General features: G+C 39.8%; 1 protein-coding gene across 1 annotated transcript in view; it reads left to right on the forward strand.

The window, feature by feature from the left end:
* Positions 1 to 428: 428 nt before the first annotated feature.
* YAE1 (YAE1 maturation factor of ABCE1) overlaps positions 429 to 21,009 on the forward strand; it is a 105,440-nt gene continuing 84,859 nt past the window's right edge. Inside the window, exons 1-2 of the mRNA XM_044065595.1 lie at positions 429 to 776; positions 11,721 to 11,896. Coding sequence (XP_043921530.1) covers positions 562 to 776; positions 11,721 to 11,896 — 391 coding nt within the window. The 5' untranslated portion in view covers positions 429 to 561. The remainder of the gene's footprint in view (positions 777 to 11,720; positions 11,897 to 21,009) is intronic.

Below are 21,009 nucleotides of genomic sequence, written 5' to 3' on the forward strand. Positions count from 1 at the left end.
CTGTTTTATGCAACTATTAAAGAAAACTTAGAAACTATTTTTGTCCTAAAATCTCAGGACATTTCCTTTTTATTTTTTGCAGGACACAACTGCTCAAAGAGGGACTGGTGGTAACCCTATTATATACATTTTCTGGAGGATATTAACTCTGAAACTCCAATGTGTGCCACTATTTACTGATTTAAATCCAGGACGATTTGCCAGAAAACCTCAAATTTTATAAGGAACACACCAAAAATATGAGGCAAAAATCTGGACAGCTGAGCGGTATGGACAAAATAATAATGCTTCAAGTGCACTACATGCAGGATATGGCCAAACATGGGCGGGTTTTCCAGTTTAAATCGATCTTACAGTTTGCACTGTAAACATTGGCGTTTTCTCTTGTCAACGACATACACTGCCTTTTCTAGTGGCGAACATTGGCGTTTTCTCTTGCACCCGAGTTACGCTGCCTTTTCTAGTGGCGGAATGAGATGACGTCACCCAATTGTGGACCGGAGATTTTAGGGTATCTGTATAGAGTGGGATAAATGTACACATTAGGTAATATATGCCCTAATGTCGTGGCTTAAAAGCGTGTCACACAGCGGAGACGATGTGTTTGATGAAGAGGCAGATGAAATGTTGGTTTCCCAGCGAGAATGGGGGAGTACCATGGACAAACGGGTGAAAGTAAGTAATCTGTCAGTGAGTTATTGTGGCAGGATGTATGAGCAGAAAAGCTCATTCGATTACTTGCACCATCTTTTACGGAAAATATCGTCATGCGCTACGTAGACGAGTGAAACGCGGAAGTTTATTTTACCTGCTTTTGCAAGGTGGTTTAAACATCACAAAAAAAAAAAAAACTAATTAATTCTTGCTCTTTATATGATTAGCCTTAAGAAATTAGGTGGTGTGCTTTGTACAGGTACCAGAGACAATTTAAAGTAACGTGCATTTAATACTTTTAACAGGAAGGATTGAGCTAGGGTAATATTAGACAGGAACCGCCCAAGGACCGATTAAATCTAGTCAATTCGTGGGACCTTGTGCATGCATGGAGAGTAAAATATTGGGTTTATGGAGTAGACTTAGGTTGTGGAATGAGGGGGGTTAATGATTTGAGAGATAAATGAGTGATTGGGGAGGCATATCCAGTAGATGTGGTGCTTTTGTAGGAAATGTAGTTGACAAGTATGGATTCATACCTCTCAACTGTCCAGATTTTTAGCATCATATTTTTGTTCTATTCCTCATAACATTTGTGGTTTTTCTGGCAAATCACTGGGTTTATCTGAGGATTTGAATCACTAAATAATAAAATACATTTGAGTTTCAGACTTCAAATTCTTCAGAAAATGCATGTTAAAGCAAACTATGTTGCTCTAGTTTATAAGAGCAATATTTAAAATATGTGCCTATTTTTGGGTCTTTGTCCCCCATTTTGTCAGGCTTTGTCCAGATTTCTTGCACTAAGAGGTTGAGAGGTAGGGATGGAGTCTGTAAAATCAGGGCTATGTCCTAGAGTGATATGAGTAGACTGTGCTGTGGAGAAGACTGTGCTGTGGAGAAGAAGGCTGCATCAAATCTGAATTTGGAAGAGTTTTTAGTATATATGTATTTGTACGTAGTTTTGTTTGTATTTAGGGAAGTAAAGGGAATTTCATGGACAGAGTGACGTTATTTGATTTCAAGTGTAACTAGGGAACATACCTCTCAACCTCTAAGAGCAAGAAATCTGGATGAAAATTTGTAGATTAGTACTAGCGTAACTGCCCTAGCAGGCCATTTTAAGCCTATCCAATTTCCCTTCAAAGCCGATAATCAAGCCCTGTATCTTCTATTTGTGAAGGTAAACACCTTAACTATTATCAGAAGTCGTAACTAATTGGGATGGGGGGTAGAAGGCCAAAAATAGGGACATTTTTTAAATGTTGCTCTTGCAAACTTAGAAAGTTAACAGGTGTTGTGTTGGCATTAATTTTCTTAAGGGTATGATGTCTGATACTCAAACTTTTGTCATTATTTTCTGACTTGCCAGTGATTTGCCAGAAAACCACAATTTTATGAAAAATTTACCAGAAATTTGAGTAAAAAAAATCTGTACAGTTGTGAGGTATACTAGGGGAACTTATGAAAACCTTCTTTGCTATGAGATACAGAAGGAACATATTTTAGTAGTTGTGCAGAGGTATGTCATCATGATGAGGAGAAGATAGGAATACTAAGATGGAAAGAATGAGGTACAAGACCAAACAAATGGAGAAAGTTTATTCTAAGATTAGTTTGGGAGCCTGGAAATTCCATTTAAGTCTTCTATTTCAGTATTGATATGTCTAGGAATGTATTGTTCTGGAATGTAAATGATCTGACAAGCTCAGTCAAGCATGATGGGATATATAATGTTATTAAATGCTAGGAGGCCCATATAGTATGAACAGGAATAATTAAAATTAGAAAGAAAGGGATACCAAATCCTTGCACAGGATGGCTGCACTGTTGGGAGAAGAGGGGTAGTTATCTTGGGAACCAAGATGCTTCACGTGGCAGCTAAAATGTTTTATGAAGTGGGAACGGCTGTATGGCAGGGTGGAAAGGCAGAATAAGAGCGGAGTTGGTGAAGTTTGCCTCTGTTTACATACCATTTAGACAAAGTTTGATACAATAAGGCAGTTGGTAGAAAATGTAATGTATTTTTAGGAGGGGGTATTATTTGCAGGAGACTGTAGGGAAGATGTCACTGGCAAGAGTAGAGGGAATAGGTTAGCTAAAACAGAAAAGAGGACCAACACTTTACTAAATGCTTTGGGGGCTAGAAGATTGCTGGCTGAATGAACTATGTAAAGGGAGGAAGGAAAGCTATACTTATTTCAGTCCAAGACAAAGGAATTGGTCGAGAATAGATGAGCTTTTTGTTAGGAAACATCAGGAGAGAATAGTGCAGATGAAAGTGTGGCCTATTATATTTTCTGATGGTGCTTTTGTTTATATAATAATGAAACCCAACAGCAGAGTGTCAGTGGATAGACACTGAATATTCCCTACATAGTTGCTCATTAAAGACAAAACGAAGGATAAGGTGATGGAGATTTTTGGAGATGTAATGGGTAAGAAGATAGAGGTCATGGCAGAAGAATGAGATTAATTAAAATGTGCCTTTAGGATAGAGATGAAATGGTAGGCTTATGATGAAAGAACTAATTTTGGAGGAGGAGAGAAGGTATCTTAACTTTGAAGGATCTCCAATGTGGAAGAAACAGCTGATGGTGGAGAAGCAGGAGAAAATGAGATCCTACAGAATGAGAAGCAGAAGACTGAGGATAAGAGGGTCTGCGCTTACAGGGCAGTGGTTCAGGAGTTAAATGGTGTAATACACCCACGGCTGTGAAAGTTTGAAAAGAACTGAGAAGACAATTTTCTAGTTGTTAGACAAAGGGACGGAGGACACTCCCAGGATTGTTTGGATTTTTGTGGAATTTTCTAAGATGCTATTTAGATTTATATTTTATTTGTAACAAAAAAAAAAAAAAAAAACTATTGAAGTAGAGGGTACTACAATCTAAAGAGTTTTTTTTTTTTTTTGAGAAAGGGTGAGTCTTCCCACATTTACTGAAGAAAAGAGGAGAGGGTTGATGAAGAAAATTATGGAATAGGAGTTTAAAGTTGCCATCCGGAAACAGGAGCTTGGTAAATCACCAGATCTGATGGCATCCCAGTTGAAGTATGGAAGCTGATGCAGGAGAACATAACTAAAATATGGGCAATCTAAAGAAGATATTGAGGGAAGAGTGTTGTCCCAACTCATGGAAAAAGAGAATAGTAGTAGTTATATCAAAGGCAGGGAAAAATCCTAAACTCCAAGTTCATACTGCACTATATCTGTATTAAGTAATGATTGTAAAATATTTAGAACTATCTTGGCTTGAAGACTGGCTCCAGTTGTAAAAGAGGTGGTTGATATAGATCGGTGCGGCTTTGTGGAAGGTAGGAATACTTGTAATATAAGGACATTAATGGTACTTGAAGATGCCCAGAGACAGAATCGGGAGGTAGCATTGATCGTCTTGGATGCTGAGAAGGTTCATAGGACGATACTAGGCTGTTGGCCCCGAGGCCCTTACAAGCCTAGCCAAGAATTTCGTCCATGTCATCACAAAGTCAGTATCTACTTCCTCTGTGCAGCAGGGATACAGGTGGGATCCCAGGGGTGTATTTTCTGTTTCCCATCCAGTCGTCCAGGTTCCTGTTAGAGGGCTAGTGAGGTATTCTGCTTGACATGGAGAGGGAGTCTGTTCCACAGATGGGGGAGTCTTTGGGACACAAATCTACCCCGCCAACAAGTTCAATTAATATCACAGACCAGGTTGAAGCCTTGCGTGCGGGTTGCACGAGTGGAATTTGACTTGCAGATGTGCAGCAACTCCGTCAAGGCTGGGTCTGAGATGGCCTTGTATGCCAGACAGAGGTCATCTCAGAGCAGTTTGTAGAAGAGCGAGTAGAGGGACAGGCTAAAAGTCCTACCTGTGTAGGATAGGTGTTTGAGACCCTGGATTTTCCTGGTCAGGAAACTCTGTGGTCTCTCCAGCTGCTGCATGTGCTTGGCAGTGTTCATGCCAAAGGGGGTATTGTACTTGGTAATGGGTATGATAAGGGAGGAGTGCAGGGATGTTATAACCTGCTTGTTCCTGGATGAAATGCCCTTACTTATGAGGTGGGCCATGGTCAAAAGTCAGGCTGCTATCAACCTGGGTGCCCATGTCCCTCATGACAGATTGTGTGCTTAGTACATTGTTAGTGTGATAATTAGTGGGGACGCCATTTTCCCCAAAGCGGATAATGATGCATTTCTTGGCATTCACTTTGAGGCCATGCTTCTGGCATCAGTCATTAGTTTGGATAAGGGCCTCTTGAAGGATGTTCACATCACTACTTGAATTTAAGACAGCGCCCAGCTTGCAGTCATCTGCAGACCTGGTCAGCCGCAGACCACTGATTTTGGCTTGCACCTCATAAAAGTATATCCCAAACAGTAGAGGCCCAAGACCGATCCTTGGGGTATGCCGTTTGTTACATGTCTACTACCAGAGGTGGCTTCCCTATTTTGAATGAGTGGGTTCTGTTAGTGAGCCAGCTAGCTACCCATCTGGTAGCATACAGGTTGATGCCTAGCTGGGAGAGTTTATCTATTATGCCTGAGTGGGGAATAGAGTTGAAGGCTTTGGCTAGGTCAAGGTAGGTGGTGTGCAGAGTCTTCTCCTCGTCCATGGCTTTGGTGACTGTTTTGGAGAAGTCAATCAAGTTTAACAGGCATGATCTACTTTTGACAAAACCAGACTATGTGGGGTCAAGCATTTGGAGGTTGCTAGTGTCCTTGTTTATAAGGTCCATGATAATGTGTTCCATGGCCTTACAGATCAGGCTAGTTAGGCTGATGGACCAATAATTGCCTGGGTCAGTGGATGCTCCACCTTTGTGTAAAGGGATGACCGTGGCTGTCCTCTGTTCAGCTGGGAAGAAGCCGGTGCTCAGACTGTGGTTGAATGGGGTGCCTAATGGTGCTGAGAGCTCATGCCTGAGTTTAATGTAGGACACAGCAAGGGATGTTATCAGGTCCCATGGAGGCTGTATTTTATTGCCTTTGAGAAGGCATTAAAGACCTACTCCCTGGTGATGAGGGGAGGGGGGCAGGTGCTGGGGGTGTCCTGGTTTACAGATGGGCAGACAGGGGGGTGAAGTTTTCACTTAATCTGTCTGCCAGCAGGTTGGCTATATCTATGACTTGTTGGGTATATCTACAACTTTTGTGTATATCTACAACTTTTGTGTATGTGGTGATCTTGACCACGAGAGCAGATTTGGGTATTACCTTTGAGATGGTGGACGTATGTGAAGAAGGTCTAGTGATTGTCCTTAGTGGACATGGCCAATTTGGACTCTAAGTTAGCCTTAGAGGATTTTACCAGTGACCTTATTTGCCTGTGCAGACAAAGGAGAGATTGCTTTCAACTTAGCACCTGCTTCTTCTTGGTCCTGAACAGCAATTTTATTTTCTTTTTATTGTAGAGTTTGTTTGTTGCTGCAGTCTGCCAGACAGGTTTACTCTTCCTTGAGAAAGATGATTTGGTCCTGTCAGGTATTGCCGAGTCCATGCAGCTAAGTAGGTGCTCATATGCTCATATATTTTTTTGGTGTATGCTTGGGCATTAGTGCTAGTACTGATTGAAGAGAATGTGGCTGTGAAGCTGCTTATACCTGATCTCAGGAGATTGTAGTCATCTTTGGAATTTTTTTTTTATTTGACCCTGATGGGGGGAGTGGGGCTCAGGGGAGATGGTGACGTCAAAGGTGATCGCTTTATGGTTGGATCTTACCAAGGAGGATGACACTGTAGGGGTGCTACAGTGGCTGCTCATGTTGGTTAGTACCAGGTCCAGGATATTTTAATCTCTCGTGGGGGTTTCGACCAGCTGATGCAATGCATTGGCATTGACGAAGTCGAGGAATCTCTGAGTGTTCATGTTTGGGCTAGAATAGGTCTTCCACTGTATGGTTGGGTAATTGAAATTACCCAGGATCAGGGTAAAGGGTTGAATCTTGGTGGATTCAAGCAAGTCCAGATAGGTGGAGTGGGTGCCCTGAGTCATGGTTTGGGGTCTGTAGTTAGCTATGATTTGAGTAGGTGTTTTGTCAACAGTTGACTGCACTTGGAGTGTCTACTGTGCATCATACTGTTTGACCAGCCTGGAGGTGTTTGTCTTTGATAAATATTTAAACTCCACCTCTTTTGGCTTTATAGCCCTCTGTTTGGGGTCTGAAAGTATGGTAGGATGAGTAACCTGGCTTTGAGCCAGGTTTCAGTGTCTGCATGAATATCAGCACACCATTGTAGTCTGTCAGACATGTCCTCAGAGGCTGTCAAGTACTGGATCCCCTTGGAATGACATCAGAAACTAAGCCAGTTGTTAAAGTCAATCCTTTTCTGTTTGTATTGAGGCATCATTCAGGGTGACTGTAGGATGCTGCTTAAGGCTAGGGACATACCTGCCTAGGACACACACTCGGTGAGCTCAATCATGTCTCTTTCCATGTATTCCAGAGTGGTATGTCTCAAGTCATTCACACCAACATGAACTATAACAGAGTCATAACAGTACCTGTTAAGAGACTTGAGTGCGTGTGTGATATGGCAGATTCTAGCACTTGACAAGCAGCTTACTGTGACTTTCTAATTGCAGCTCCCTACACTATGGAACAGAATCCCAGTCTATGTGAGGCAGAGCCCCTCACTGACTCTGTTCAAGAGAAATCTTGACGAGTGGATGGGAGATCGTAGGTTTATCCCGGGAATCATCTCTGTATCACTGCTGGACAGAGGCACAGCAAACTAATGGGTATAGTATTCTCATCCTAAAGGGTGGTGAAAGCCACACACACTCTGGCTAGGCTTATAAATGCCCTAGGGCAGATAGCCTAGTATGAACCTATGAACCTAGGCTGGTGAGGGGCACATCTGTGTGTCTCACAATAGTCTCCTATGACTAGTATGTTGGATTTGTGGCTAGGCCTTAGAGGCTGCGAGACACAAGCATGTGTACTGTGTGTGGTGCTTGGTGCTGTTGGTTGTGATATGCGTGTGTGTTTTTGCTTCAGAGGTCTCTCTTGTTTAGGTATGTTTTTGTTGAGAATCTCTGCATACATAGGAGTGTGGTGTACAGGTGTCATGTTTGTAGTGTTTGCACAGACAACCGTCTCAGTGCCAGATGTAGTGGCTTGTGATTGAGACAGCAAGGATTCTAGGTTTTTAATGTAACTGCATCTATCACATATTGTGTTCCTAGGTGATAGTAGTAGGGGGGTTGTCCATGTACATAAGGCAGCTGCTACACTGTCTCAGGATGCCCATAACCAGATTAGCAGGAGAAACCATAGAAAATTGTTCGTCCATGGTTGTCAGAATCTGTGGAACAGATGTCAGGGATAGTAGAGTGGGTACTATCTAAGGAGAGCACCTATAGGTGTGAGTAGGGCTGGATGAAATCAATGCAGTAGCTGCAAGGGAAGGCCTCACTTACACATGAGTACTGGTAAGGAAAAGAAATGCAGCTGAGATACATTGAAAAGGGTTAAAACAGTGCAGTGGTGGTGCGCGACGTGTAAACAAGCAACGACGCATGCAAACAAGCAACGACCCATGGAAACGCGGGGTTTAAATGCCACAAAAACAAAAGTAAAATAGAGACACTGGAATTGACCAATCAACCCTTGACCCTGAGCTCTTAGCTAAACACCCTATTCCAGACCAGTTCCAACCAATTTACTTACTCCTATTTATATCTATATTTATACTAGAATATTTTTTATATCTAAATCCAGTTCTTAGGTTATCCACACATTTATTTTGCGCCCACATTTATTGTAAATTTTATTATAAATATTTATTTATTTATTTACTAATAGTATACATATATATATATATATATATATATATATATATATATATATATATATATATATATATATATTCTGGATATCTCATTTGTAACATTCTGTTTTTAATTCACAAAGCATATCAATTGGATTGTGATTTTGGATTCATTGTTTTATTGCTTTCAATTATTCTTAATTGGTTTTCATATAAATGAGTGATGGAAGCATTCATTAATTGATTCTGAAGAGGTCTTCGGTGGGGAGATGAAAGCGCTAAATCTTGTTTTGTTTTATGGTAATAAAAGGTTTTTGAATGGCTTTGAACGACTTGGACTGGAATTATTGGTGGTACCCACAGTGCAGGAAGACTGCCTTTATTGAATCGTTCTGCTTTGTGCAATTTACTTACTCCCACTAAGTGCAGGCAGGCCCCAGCCAACACAAGATGGTGTAGCAGGAAACACAGGAGTCGCACACACAGGTCTGGATACAGCAAAACCTGTAACCAGACTATGCTAAGGATATTTAAACTCTGTTTAGGTTGATTTAACACAGGAGAACAGATGCACACACTTAAATATAACAGTAGCAAACAAGAGCAAACTGATTTAAACAAATTAACCAATAAAAAAGCTCAAAGCTGAGCCCTGTTCCAGCAACCTTCAGTCAGACGAGTTCTAACTGCACACTCCTGCCACCAGGGTGCAGGGGAACATTCTCCAACAAAAACATGGGCTGGTTTAGAGCTCAGGTTATACGAACAGAACTAGATTCAGCAGGTCTGAATCTAGTCTATGCTACAGCAAACAAAGTGAATCAATTTCAGAAAAAATCAGTTCAGATAAGCAGGCACAATCAGCCTTCAACCAGCAATTCACAGCTCAGAAGAGCAGAATCTACCCTGTCCTCCCACAAGAGAGCAGACCACAGACCTTCTTAATGTAAAATAACTGACTGGTTAAACCAGAACTAAGACACACTTTTTAGAATAACAGACACGCTAAGCCTTCAACCAGCAATTCCCAACTTAGAAGGATGCAAGTAACCTCTCCTGCCACAAGAGTGTAAACCACAAACCTTCCTAATGTAAACTGGCCTGAAGCCCAAGTGCTTAAACCAAAAGGCTTAGCATAACAGTTACAGTTTAATCAGGCTATTAACAAGCAGTAATAAATGCAGCAGAATAAATGCAACTGAATGATTTGCTTTTGCTGCTTGTTCTTTAAAATAATTTAAGTAGGAAGAAACACATACAGTAAAAGCAGATGAATTAAGTGCAATTTTTTTTCTTGAGTGTAGTAGGAATTTTTGTTGGCAGTATTAAAAAAAGTTTGATTTACCAATCACTGATAGAGGATATTTTTAGGGACTAATGCTAGAGTTAGTGTGTGGAAGTTATCCAGTGTCACTGAGATCTCCAGCATTAGGCAGGAATGTCCCTTTTTTATTTGCCCTATATCGGGAACCTTTCATTAACTGGGTATGCAGTTCTCCGATATGGAACTGAACTGAAATTTGCATGTTTTGCAGATGATGGAATTTTGACATTGACAAATCAAGCATAAGACCTAGCTGTTTTATTTCATATGATATAAAACTTTGGTCTTATTTCTGGTTGTAAAGGTAATGAAGGAAAAAATAGAATACTAGGAGTAAATATGGAAGAAGGATTGAAAATATCTAGGAAGTACACTGGTAGGAGAGTCAACTATTTGGGAGTGCAGGTAACTAGCTCTGAAAGGGTGTTGGAACACCGTACACGTGAGGTGATGATGGAAAGACTACAAATACATAGAAATTTGCAGAAATGGAAAATGCTGAGCTTATATTTGTATTAGACCTTACACTGACATGTTGTACCTCATGTGTTTAAATAACTATGGCTTTTTAAGGCCCTTGGATGGCCGCATGTGTAGGAAATTAAGAACAGTCACACTGGTGGGAAAAGACTTCAGAGTCTAGTGCTGCTCAGAACATAAATTTATTACTTAAAAAAACTCATAAAGCAACAATACAGGTTGAGCGCTTTCGTCCTCTGGTAACTGGACTTCATCAGAACAATTACCCATAACTCAAGAAGCCTTTTTATACATCATACTAAATTAATTGATTACATAATATTCAAATTAGGAAAATTTCCTGTGCCAGCATAAACAGCTATACTGTGTTGTAAAACCTGCTAGTAAAAACATGTAACAGTTACAAAGAAATAATTTACAACAATGTGCAGTGCACTTGAAAGATTACTTCAGCTAAAATTAAAAACATTTTTTTTACATAATACTGTTAACTAAAAGTTTTTTCACACCCTATGTGGCACATAACAAATGTGTACCCTATGGCATTAATGCATAATTACCCAAAATAATATCCAGCTTTGAGTTTTAGTATGCTGGAAATTGAAACATTTTCATTTAAACTTGGTGGCTGGGTGATATTGGTCCTAAGTTGCCATTTAAGTTCTAAAAATTCTAAGAAGACATCACTTGGTGTGTGTGTGTGTGTGTGTGTGTGTGTGTGTGTGTGTGTGTGTGTGTGTGTCCCAGCTCACCTAAGTTAACTTGCTCAATAATGCAAGACTTGAACTGGTGCATAGAGTTGGATTTAATGTGCCTATATAGGATGTTGTTTTAATTTTTCTTCTTGATGTCGTATATGTGTTGATATATCCTTTGTCTGCATTTACATTTAGTTTTCCCTATGTAGAATGCTGTGCAAAGTGTGCATAACCCTAGATAAACAACACCTTTAGTGGAACATGTAAACCTGCCACTAGGTTTTATGTACCCTAAGCCATGTATATTAAAAGAAGAACCTTCCATAACATAACTTGCATTGATTACAGTTTCCACACTTGACCATTCTTCCCTTATGTTCACATCTTCCCATTCTTTCCAGTATCGATTTAAAACTAGGAGCTTTTTTGTATATCACTACTGGTCTTTTTCCCACTGTACTAAGGTGATCTGGGTTGACTTCAAAGATGATCCAATTTCTTTCTAAAATCTGCCTTAAGTCATCAAATTCTTTAGTGTAAGTCAACACCATTCCATTGTTGAATTGTTTGCCACTTGTTCCCTCTACTGCGTCGCCCATTCTATCACTAGGGGTGGTGAGTGTAGCATTAGACCTTCCTAATAGTGGAATAAAGTGCCATGAGGAGCTCTTCCTACAGACTTCATCAAAGATTTTTTTCAAAAACAATTCTGGGTATCCCCAAAATGCAAACATACTTTTAAGTGTTTCTAATTCCACCTGGAACAAGTGTGACTGTTCTTTGTTTCTGGATTGATTTTGTTTGTGTGTAGGAAATTCAAGGAATTTATGAATGATTTTATTTTGGAACGTCCGAAGCCTAGAGTGATGTGGGAAAGAGTGATGTTGAATAAGGAGCATGGTGGACTGGGAGTGCTGGATAAAGAAAGGTATATGGTACAGATTGTAGAGAGAGAAAAAGCCAGTGTAAATGGTCAATATGCTGAAAGTGAAAAATCTGTGGTTGGGGATGGGTGATATCTGTGAAGGCTTGTGGGGAAGGGAGATGAGGCCATTGGTACCCCAGTTCTGCAGGTCACTGGCAAAGAGAGAAATAAAATATTCTAGAATAGACATCTGAAGCACTGGAAAAGTGATATCACCTCAACTGGCAGAAGAAGTAATGGTGATGGAGACTTCAGCAGCAAGGTGGAGAAGACACCATACTGAGATTAGACACTGGGACCAATTATTAATTGGTGAATTAATAATTCATGGGAAGAGGAGAAAGAAAAGTATGACTTACTGAGAGGTTGATTTTTAGACTTTATGGCTCTTGAAGTAACGAGGAAAAGGACTGCATGGTTAAGAACTGAGAAAGAGGACACCCATGGTAGTTAATTTGGCTGCAAAGATAAGGGATAAAGAAAGAAAAGGTGGAGAAGAGATGATCTTATGATTGCATAGAGGGCTGGCTGATGCACAATGTGGTGGGAGCAGAGTTTAAAGCAGTCTGGTTTAGGTTGTTCAACAAGGAAGTAAATGAAGAACAGTGAGAAATGACCAGGAGATTAGTTTATAAGGCAGTGAGGCAATGTAAGGATATTTGTCTGAAAGTATTTGCATACGTTTTTTACAGGTCTATATTAGATAATCGAAATCTACTTACCTCGAACCTGTGTTCATCAACAGCGAAACACTTCAGCGAACATCAAACATTTACTAGGATAAGTGATCATTTGCCATTATAACACCGCAACACATTGCATTAAATCAAACACACCAAAGTGGGGGGCTGCACCCCCCAGCTATATATACTAACTCTGAGATCGCACTACAATGGGGAAAAAGGCAAACTTCTAGTGCTGGACAATTGCTTCCTTTGCCCTAGGAAAGTTTTTGTCATTTGTTGAAGTGAATTTCGCTGTTGCGGTGTTTATGAGTACAGGTTCGAGGTAAGTAGATTTCAGTTATCTAATATAGACCCTTCACAGACTGGGGGAAAAGATTTCATGCAGTGGCTCAAAAGATATTAAAGGTGTGGAGAAAATGAGAGGTGGGAGATGAGTGGGAATTGGAGTCAAATCTTTTGGAATTGCCAAATGTCAAGTGAGCTTACAGAGGGAATGAGGAGATTGCTAGGTACAGTGCTTGGTAAGGATATTAAGATTACTGGGGGAAATGATGTGACATTGGAAATAAGAAATGAATTTAAACAAAAGGGAGCTTTTGTAGATTATTGTGTTGAAGGCGAAGAAAAGAAGTCCATTACTAAGAAACTGAAGAAGGTCAAATCACCAAGTGTTTCTGAAATGCAGCAGCTAGTGGGTGAAGTTTGACAGGAAGATGGGGGTACCAGCAGGGACACTGGGTCAAAAGTTTGAGTAAAGATGGTCTCTGGAAGAAGTAGAGAGAACAAAAGACACATGGTGAGTAGGGTATGCTTTTATTGAAGAAATCGATTGTTAGCCTTGTCCAAGGGGAGGGGGCTTATTTATTTGTAATTTTTTTTTTATGCGTATAGATCTGGTGATAGGTTTCTGTGGAATAACAAGTATTACTGGAGTAGGGTTAAAGAGGATTAAGAACAGCCCGTGGGTCGAGAAATACAAAAATAGAAGATTATTGTAACAATTCTGTAACACAATTTGTAAGTAAATGGTAGTTGGATTGAAAAGCTCATTCTTGAGATTTGTAAAAGCCATACTGCTCTAAATTTATGAGGATGTAAATTTTGATATTGTTTCTGTGGTTATTAATAAGGATTGTTGGGAATTAGAACATATGTGCTCAAGAAGTCTAAGGACTGAGAGGCGGAGGTAGAACAGACAAATGGAATTTAAAGGTAGGTGCTTAAGTGTAGCGTGGAGGAGCAAGGTGTGGGCTTGAAACTATTTTATAGGCCCAGTAGTAGATATGGTGTCACAGAAGGGCAGGGCCGGCCTTGTGTTAACTAGTGCACAAGGCAAAGGAGTTCTGCTGTGCTCCCCCTCCCATACACACACATCAGTAGGTGCCCCCATCCTGGCCTACCCATGTCATCCAAATTACTTTTTCTTTTTTTCTCACTCTGTTTTACTTGTCAGGGTTGCACTGTATTAAGGATTCATTTTAAGTAGCCAATACTGCTCTTTGCATCTGATTTTCAATAATGAGGGGAAAAACTAATACAGTAATGTTTCCAATTTACTTTTAGACAGTACACTGTTCCTGTACAAGGTTAGTCATCCTTTGTGCACCCCTCTGAAGTTTGTGAGGAAAGTAAATAATGACTACACTGTCCTCAGACCAACATAAGATAGTGACCTCTGAGGGTTCAGAGGAAAGTTAAAAAAGTATTGACATCATCCTCAATTCCCCACACAAGCTACAGCGATATTTTGTGTACACCTCTGAGCAGGGCTGGTTTAAGACTAGATGGGGTTAAGGACAGAGTAGACACTTGCCAGGTTTACAGTCATTTCTAAAACAAAATAAAAACGGGATAGACTGCACAGACCTTCAGAGAGGTCCCCCCTCACATCAAGGCTGTGTAAGTGGATTTTGACACAGACCTTGTAGTAACCCACACAATCCGTTATAGCTATATCTATGTACAGTTCAGAAGCTGAATTGTGAGAAGAGGATGGCCATGTACTGCATTTCAACTTTGTTCCAGAAAAACATTTATCACTCATTAAATATTCTAAATTACTTCATACAAATTGCACTAGCCCACCATAGCCAGAATAATAGGAAAACAGCAGCAGCCAGCTAGTCATTTTCTTCCACACACAGCCCAGCAATTATAGCTACTCTGTGTGTGCATATCAGGTGTCCTACTTTTTTCAAATGCACACTGCAAAGCCAGATAGAAGTGACTGCTTAAAACTGAGCTAAGGATAAGAGCATCAGTTACTTTCATCAAGCAAACTCCAGCCCCATACCTTTCAACCTGTTCCCTGCAAAATCAGGGACAAATCCAAAAGAAAAACAAATCAAGAATACGTTTTAAAATGTTTGTGTCAACATGATGAGTTGGCAGAATAAGAGAATGCGGAATAATATACATTTTCTGAAGTAAAAAATGTCTGTAACTGTATTGTCCTTATTTACTAGAAGAAATCATCACAGTTACTCCCCAGACTACTAGTTTTACTAGGAATTAGGAGGAACAGTGCAAAATTTTGACCCAAAATCAATCGGGGGCAGTTTAAAGATGTATATGCCCCCCAGCAGTTCTAGCCATTAGACTGATGGCCGTACCTCTAAGGCTGTTAATGCAGGAATTCTGAACAAAGCCAAAACAGGGGTCCAGGAAAGTAAATAATGTGGGAAGAAATAGCCAGGGAATTGTTATGGCTAGGCTTGTATAGGCCCTAGGGCTGATAGCCTAGTACCAACCTATGAACAATGAGGGGACAAGGATTCAGAATCTGGAATAAATTGTAAATATTGCTGTTTTAAATGTAGATAGTGGCTAGAGTAATAGCTTTTGAATTAGCATGCATTTTCTGAAGGTTATGAAGTTAGAAACCTTGAATGAGCTGCCATTATCTTGTGACTTTAATCCTCAGTGAAACCCACAAATTTTATGAGGAGCAGACCAAAAACATGAGGCAAAATCTAGGCATTCTGCAAAATTCTGGACAGTTGAGATCTATAACTGATAGCCATGTAATAATTTCCACCTTTGCTAGTCCACAAAAACAAGTTGCCACACATTAAAGTATTACACATTGCTCCACAAAAATCAGAAAATTGTAAATAATGCAAAAAGTATCTAATCACTGCTAGCATCACGGAAAGAAAAAAAAAATACTTGCCTTACTGCTTTCTGTCTTGCAGCATTCCTCTACTGTCCATAATTGTACATAGTGCCCTGACTTTCAGACTCAATATATAGCAAATCATTAAAGCCAGACAGAGTTTAAAATCTTTGCTTTAAAAAAATGTGATGCAGATGCCCAGTATATAAGGATGATACTGACTGAATCAAAAGCCAGCGTCTGTGATAAATATGGCTGCAAATGTTTATGGATGGGAATGGGCTGCTAGATTGGAGGTAGAGCAGATGGGCTTTGTTAAAGGTCTGAGGATCATTGTTAGTTAATTACTGGATTTTGTGGAAGTGGTAGAAAAAGAGGGACAGGAAGGCAGGCAGCACAGTGTTTTTTTGATAGGAAAAAGCTTTAGACACTATTAGATAGGCTTCTTTGGTTCAAGTGCTAATAAGATTAGAGTTGGAGGAGAAGTTTATGAAAGGTGTTATGGTATTTCATCAGGGTTCCACTTTGCGTGTTGTGATGAATGGGGTTAAATGTAGGGCATTTGATATTGACACTGGCACCCATCCCATCAAGTCTGCCCTGTATTCACAGGTTGTTTTTGTGAGTGGTAGAAGTTGGTCTGATAGAGGTTGAGGTGAAAAGAAGTTTGTAGGTGAGATAGCAAATCTTGTTACAATTTATCAGCAGACAAGAAAATGCTGTGTTACTCTTGCGGGTTGTGAAAAGTTAGTACTGGCATTTCTAAGATAATTTAAGCTACTTGGTGCTCACTTGGGTTTAGAATATCATTCTTAAAAAATGGTGATCATTGTGTTGGGGGTAGGTTAACTTTTTTGTTATTTAATTATGTATTATTTTTTTTTTTGGGGGGGGGGGGCACTAGTGGTTCAAGGCTGTGATGCTGAGAATTTTTAAGTTTTAAAGTACACCACTGCTGGAAGAAGATGAATTAAGAAAAGAGATACAACTGTCAAGATGTTGGAAATGTGAGTAGGAAAGACTGGTAGTCTTTTTTTTTTTTTTTTAGTATATTTTGATAGTTAAAATGATGTTGCCAAAATGCACAGACAGACTGATTGATTGTGTGGCCCAGCATATCCTTATTAGCTTGGGGACAACAAAATGATGAAGTTGCATGATCTTTGTTTGGGGTGTATGCCTTGAGGGAAGGGAATAGATATAGGATGGCTAAACTGACAGTTATGATGTTAAGAGAGTGTGATGTATATTGTAGCCACTAATTTTGCTAACGTGCAAAGGTTGTTAGGACAGAATATGCAGAGGTGGGTGAAGTGGGAGCAGCAGCTTTTTTGGCAGAAAAGATGATGAGCGAGTTAGTAGGATTGTGGCTGTGTGATTTACGAGAGAGGATTCATTGTTTGGAGGCGGACTGTACATGGACAAAAGATTAAGAGGAGAGTGATAGAGTTCAGTATGTGTTGTGGATCTAGGTAAGTGGGGATTTGGGGGGAAGCAAGCCTGTGTCTGTGCCTGGGTGTCTGTAGAAAGATGTTGGTTTAAGTCTTTGAAGAGCTGTAGGTTGAGTTTCACCTTCTAGGAGATCATTAGCTGGTAGTTCTGAATTTATGGAAAGAGGAGGTGATAGAGGAACAGGGTAAACAGAGGTCAGGTTTACATATTAAAATATAGTGTTCTGGGTGAGAGGAAAGCAGTAGAGGGCTTTAAAAGACTGTGAGTGGGTGGCAAAAAAAGATTGGGGGGGTGGCGAGATGATGATAGCTGGAAAGAAACGAGAGTTATGTTTAGATCTGTTAAGGGAGTTGGACCAGTTGGAGATAATCAGTTGAGAAATTGTCACAGGTGATGGTATCTTTCACCTAAGGCATTGAAGGATTGGGGTAGAGCGATCTGAAGCTACGTTGATGTGGTGGTAAATCTGAGGTGAAAAAATTTCATATGTAGCAGACCTGTGAGGGAGAGATTTTTGGGCTAAGTATATGGAAATTGTATTTTTTTTCTCTGTACAAGTCAAACTTATTGTTGAAGGTTTTGTCTGACTTCTGTGGCATAGTAATACCTTACCAATGCTATGTGTGCACCTTAAGCACATTTTAAAGCTTGAAGACACCTGGAATTTGCCCCAAGAGCTGGATTAGCCATTTTGTATCCCTTGAACTGGCAGCTGTAGGAACTCCGTGAGGAGATGAACCAAATAGCCTTCACTGCTGCCCACATAGGAAGGAATTCTTTTTGTAGCTACTTTGCAGAGCTAAACCTTCTCCTAACTTGATGGTCATTGACTGCACAGCATGCTGTATAGCAATGAAGCATGTCCAGGCAGACATCCCCACCTTGTGCTGTGAGCCCTACCTGGCTCCACTCTGACAGGCTTTCTGTGCTTGGACCAAAGAGGCCCACCCACCATCTACACCAGACCTTCCTTGTTTGCACTGTCAAGTGACTGAATCATTAGTTGACCTTGGGGTGCCTAGTCAGGGCTTTATTTCTATATACCACTGACCAGTCTGTGTGCAGAAATGTAGTGTATGGAAAGCTTGTAAAGGATTCCTAGTAGCTTTTGTTTTAGGGTTTAGTCAGCATAGTCTATGTGACAGGCCAAAGTGAGTAAAGAGACAGAATGGAAGTACTGGCAGTGGGGGAGTTAGTGAAAAATGTTTAGTATGTCCAGGTAGCATATCTTTCAACTGATCAGATTTTTGCCTCGTATTTTGGTCTGGTTCTCATAAAATTTGTGATTTTTTTTTTTTCTGGATTTTTGTGGCAAATCAGTAAGGACTGAATTCACTAAATAAGGACAGGCATCTGAGTTTCAGACTTCGTATCCTTCACAAAATACATGATAACACTATGCCTTTTATTTAGCAACTTTCTAAGAGCAATATTTAAAAAATGTCCCTGTTTTTGGGGGCTTTGTCCCCCTCCCTCAATTAATTTTGGCTTTGTACAGATTTTTTGCGCCAAGAGGTTGAGAGCTATGTCAGGTAGAAAGAAGTGGGTCCTGTAGATGTTAAAAGCTTGTGCTTATAGAGATTTATGAGGGTGGTGGAAACCAAAGCAGACAAGATGGAGAAAAGAGTGGTACATGTGAATGGGTAGTAGAGAACTTTTTGATATAGAAGGATTGAGGGGAGGAGCATCAGGTTGAAATTTTAGGACTGTGCTGAAATGGGAAGAAAAGGGGTCTCTAGAATAGTTTGACTCTGTATAGGGAGGAATTAAAAGCAAGAGTTTTTTTTTAAGTGACTCCTGTTAAGGGTAGTCCTGAGAGGATCCTGGTTAATGTAGTTGGGAGCTAGCATAATGTTTGCCCTGCATAACTGAGTTTGGATGATATAGATTTGTGTCATGATAGGATGACTGTGTATCTCAGGAACACTGTTGACGGTTGTCACGTATTGTGAATGATCATGCAGATGCAGCATAATGACTGACAACATTGTGATCTCTAGTATTCTACATATATGGACACCATGAATTTGCTTTGTCATGCCCAACAGTTTACACAAGCAGGCCTTTCCAATGTACTGACACCATTCGGAACAGTGAAGTTTATTTTTTGCTTTTAAGCACACACTGTATAGTGCCATATGACCCACTGGTTTTAACTTGTTGTGAGAATAGGTCAGTAGAGATGTTTTTAATTTTTTTTAACACATTGTTTGAATTAGAATTCCCACTTAGGAAAACTGCTCAGTTCTGCCTTCCTTTAAACCCCACTGTTCCAAAACATTATCTTGCAGTTACTGTTCTCAGAATTTCCATTTTTTTCTATGCAGTTTGCTCCTATCCTTTTCTAAATATCTGCTTCCAGTTTTTATTTCTTTTACAATATTCAGTACTTCAATTACAGTTGGTTTAGACTTTGGTTTCCTTTTTCTAGTAGTTGGTTTTTTGGCAGCCACCAGAATTAAACTTAAGGCCCTACTAGAATCCCAACTTAAAAAAAAATGTCCTTAGTTACACCACCCATTTGCTCACCCGTTATTTCTGACAGAGTACTCTAGGGAATTTTTAAAGTCTGCCAACTCATTACAGTCCCAAAACATATGTTCCTAGTTACCTATTCCTCCCCATCACACTTCAGACATTTGGAGTCTACTGAAGGAAAAATTATTTGGCGTCTGCTTGGGATATAAGACTACCTATGCAAACAATTCTAAGCAAAAATCCTAACTAGACTTTGCTGTATATTTGGGAGCCATACATGTCCAACCATTGTTTCCTTGTGAATTGCTTATTGTCTTTCTTTCCAGTCTTTTCTAACCTCCTTTGATTGGTTCCTTTAGTTATTGCGCAGTGTTTTATATGCCCTGCTAAGTATCCATTTTTAACAGCGGCTTCTGATCTAGATTCAACTAAAAACTACCTGAGCAGGTCTTTCACTTTTGATTCCCCTATCCCTTTCTCTTTGCCTATACTTTGATATAAATTCCTGATAGGGAAGGCAGTCTCTAACCTGCAGTCCAAATGTTCTCTTGGCCTTTTCCAGTTCTATTACCTTTCGCTCTCTAATTATTTGCTCCCAGTACCTTGGTTCTTTTGCCAGTTTTCTCCATGAAATTACAGCCCCCCCCCCCCGCCTTTTATCTGTGCCACTAATTGCGGTCATCTCTATCAGCAAAATCTCGTTTCTCCTTTCTCATGTTGGCTTAGTCCTTAGAATGCTTTCTGCTACTTTGTGGATATAATATTCTGCATAGCTGTTTTCCTTTGGGATCTGCGTCCAGAATCTCACTCTGTCCTTATTTCTTGAATTTCCTCCCTTGCTTCATCATCATTCCTTTCCACTTTGAATTATAGCTTTCTGCTTGTGCTATGTATATGAACCTTGACTTCGTAACTATAAAATATTCTTTCAAATCAGGTAATGTTAAACCGCCTTGTTCTGTTGGAAAGTTCATCTTATCCCACTTAACCCTTGCCCTGTTCCCCTCCCAGAAAATTCAACTCTTTATAAATTATTGTCCACAACGTCTTCTTTGGTTGATAAAAATATGTCTGACTTGTGTATAAAACTAAAGGAACTAAAACATTTTCACTGCTTGTATCTTGCTAGCCATATCCATAAACAAGAGCTTTCCATTTTCTCAGTTTTTGTATTATCTTTTGTTTAGTCAGTTTCAAGATATCATTAGCTGCCATAGCAGAATCCTTTTTAATTCATACTCCTAAATATTTCTATTTTATTGTGTATGTGTAAATATGGGTATTACTGAACCAATTCATGTGTGGGTACGTAGTTTACAGCGATAGCCTTTGTTTTTGTCTTCAGTAATTTTATATCCTGAAAAGATGTGAAATTGTCTCAGTGTTTCACAACATTGACAAGTCCTTTTTGTTGTTTTTATCAGGTACGAAGTAACATCTTGTG

The sequence above is a fragment of the Protopterus annectens genome, chromosome 3.part0 (assembly GCF_019279795.1).
Source record: "Protopterus annectens isolate FY-2018-M chromosome 3.part0, PAN1.0, whole genome shotgun sequence".
Taxonomy (NCBI): Eukaryota; Metazoa; Chordata; order Ceratodontiformes; family Protopteridae; genus Protopterus; species Protopterus annectens.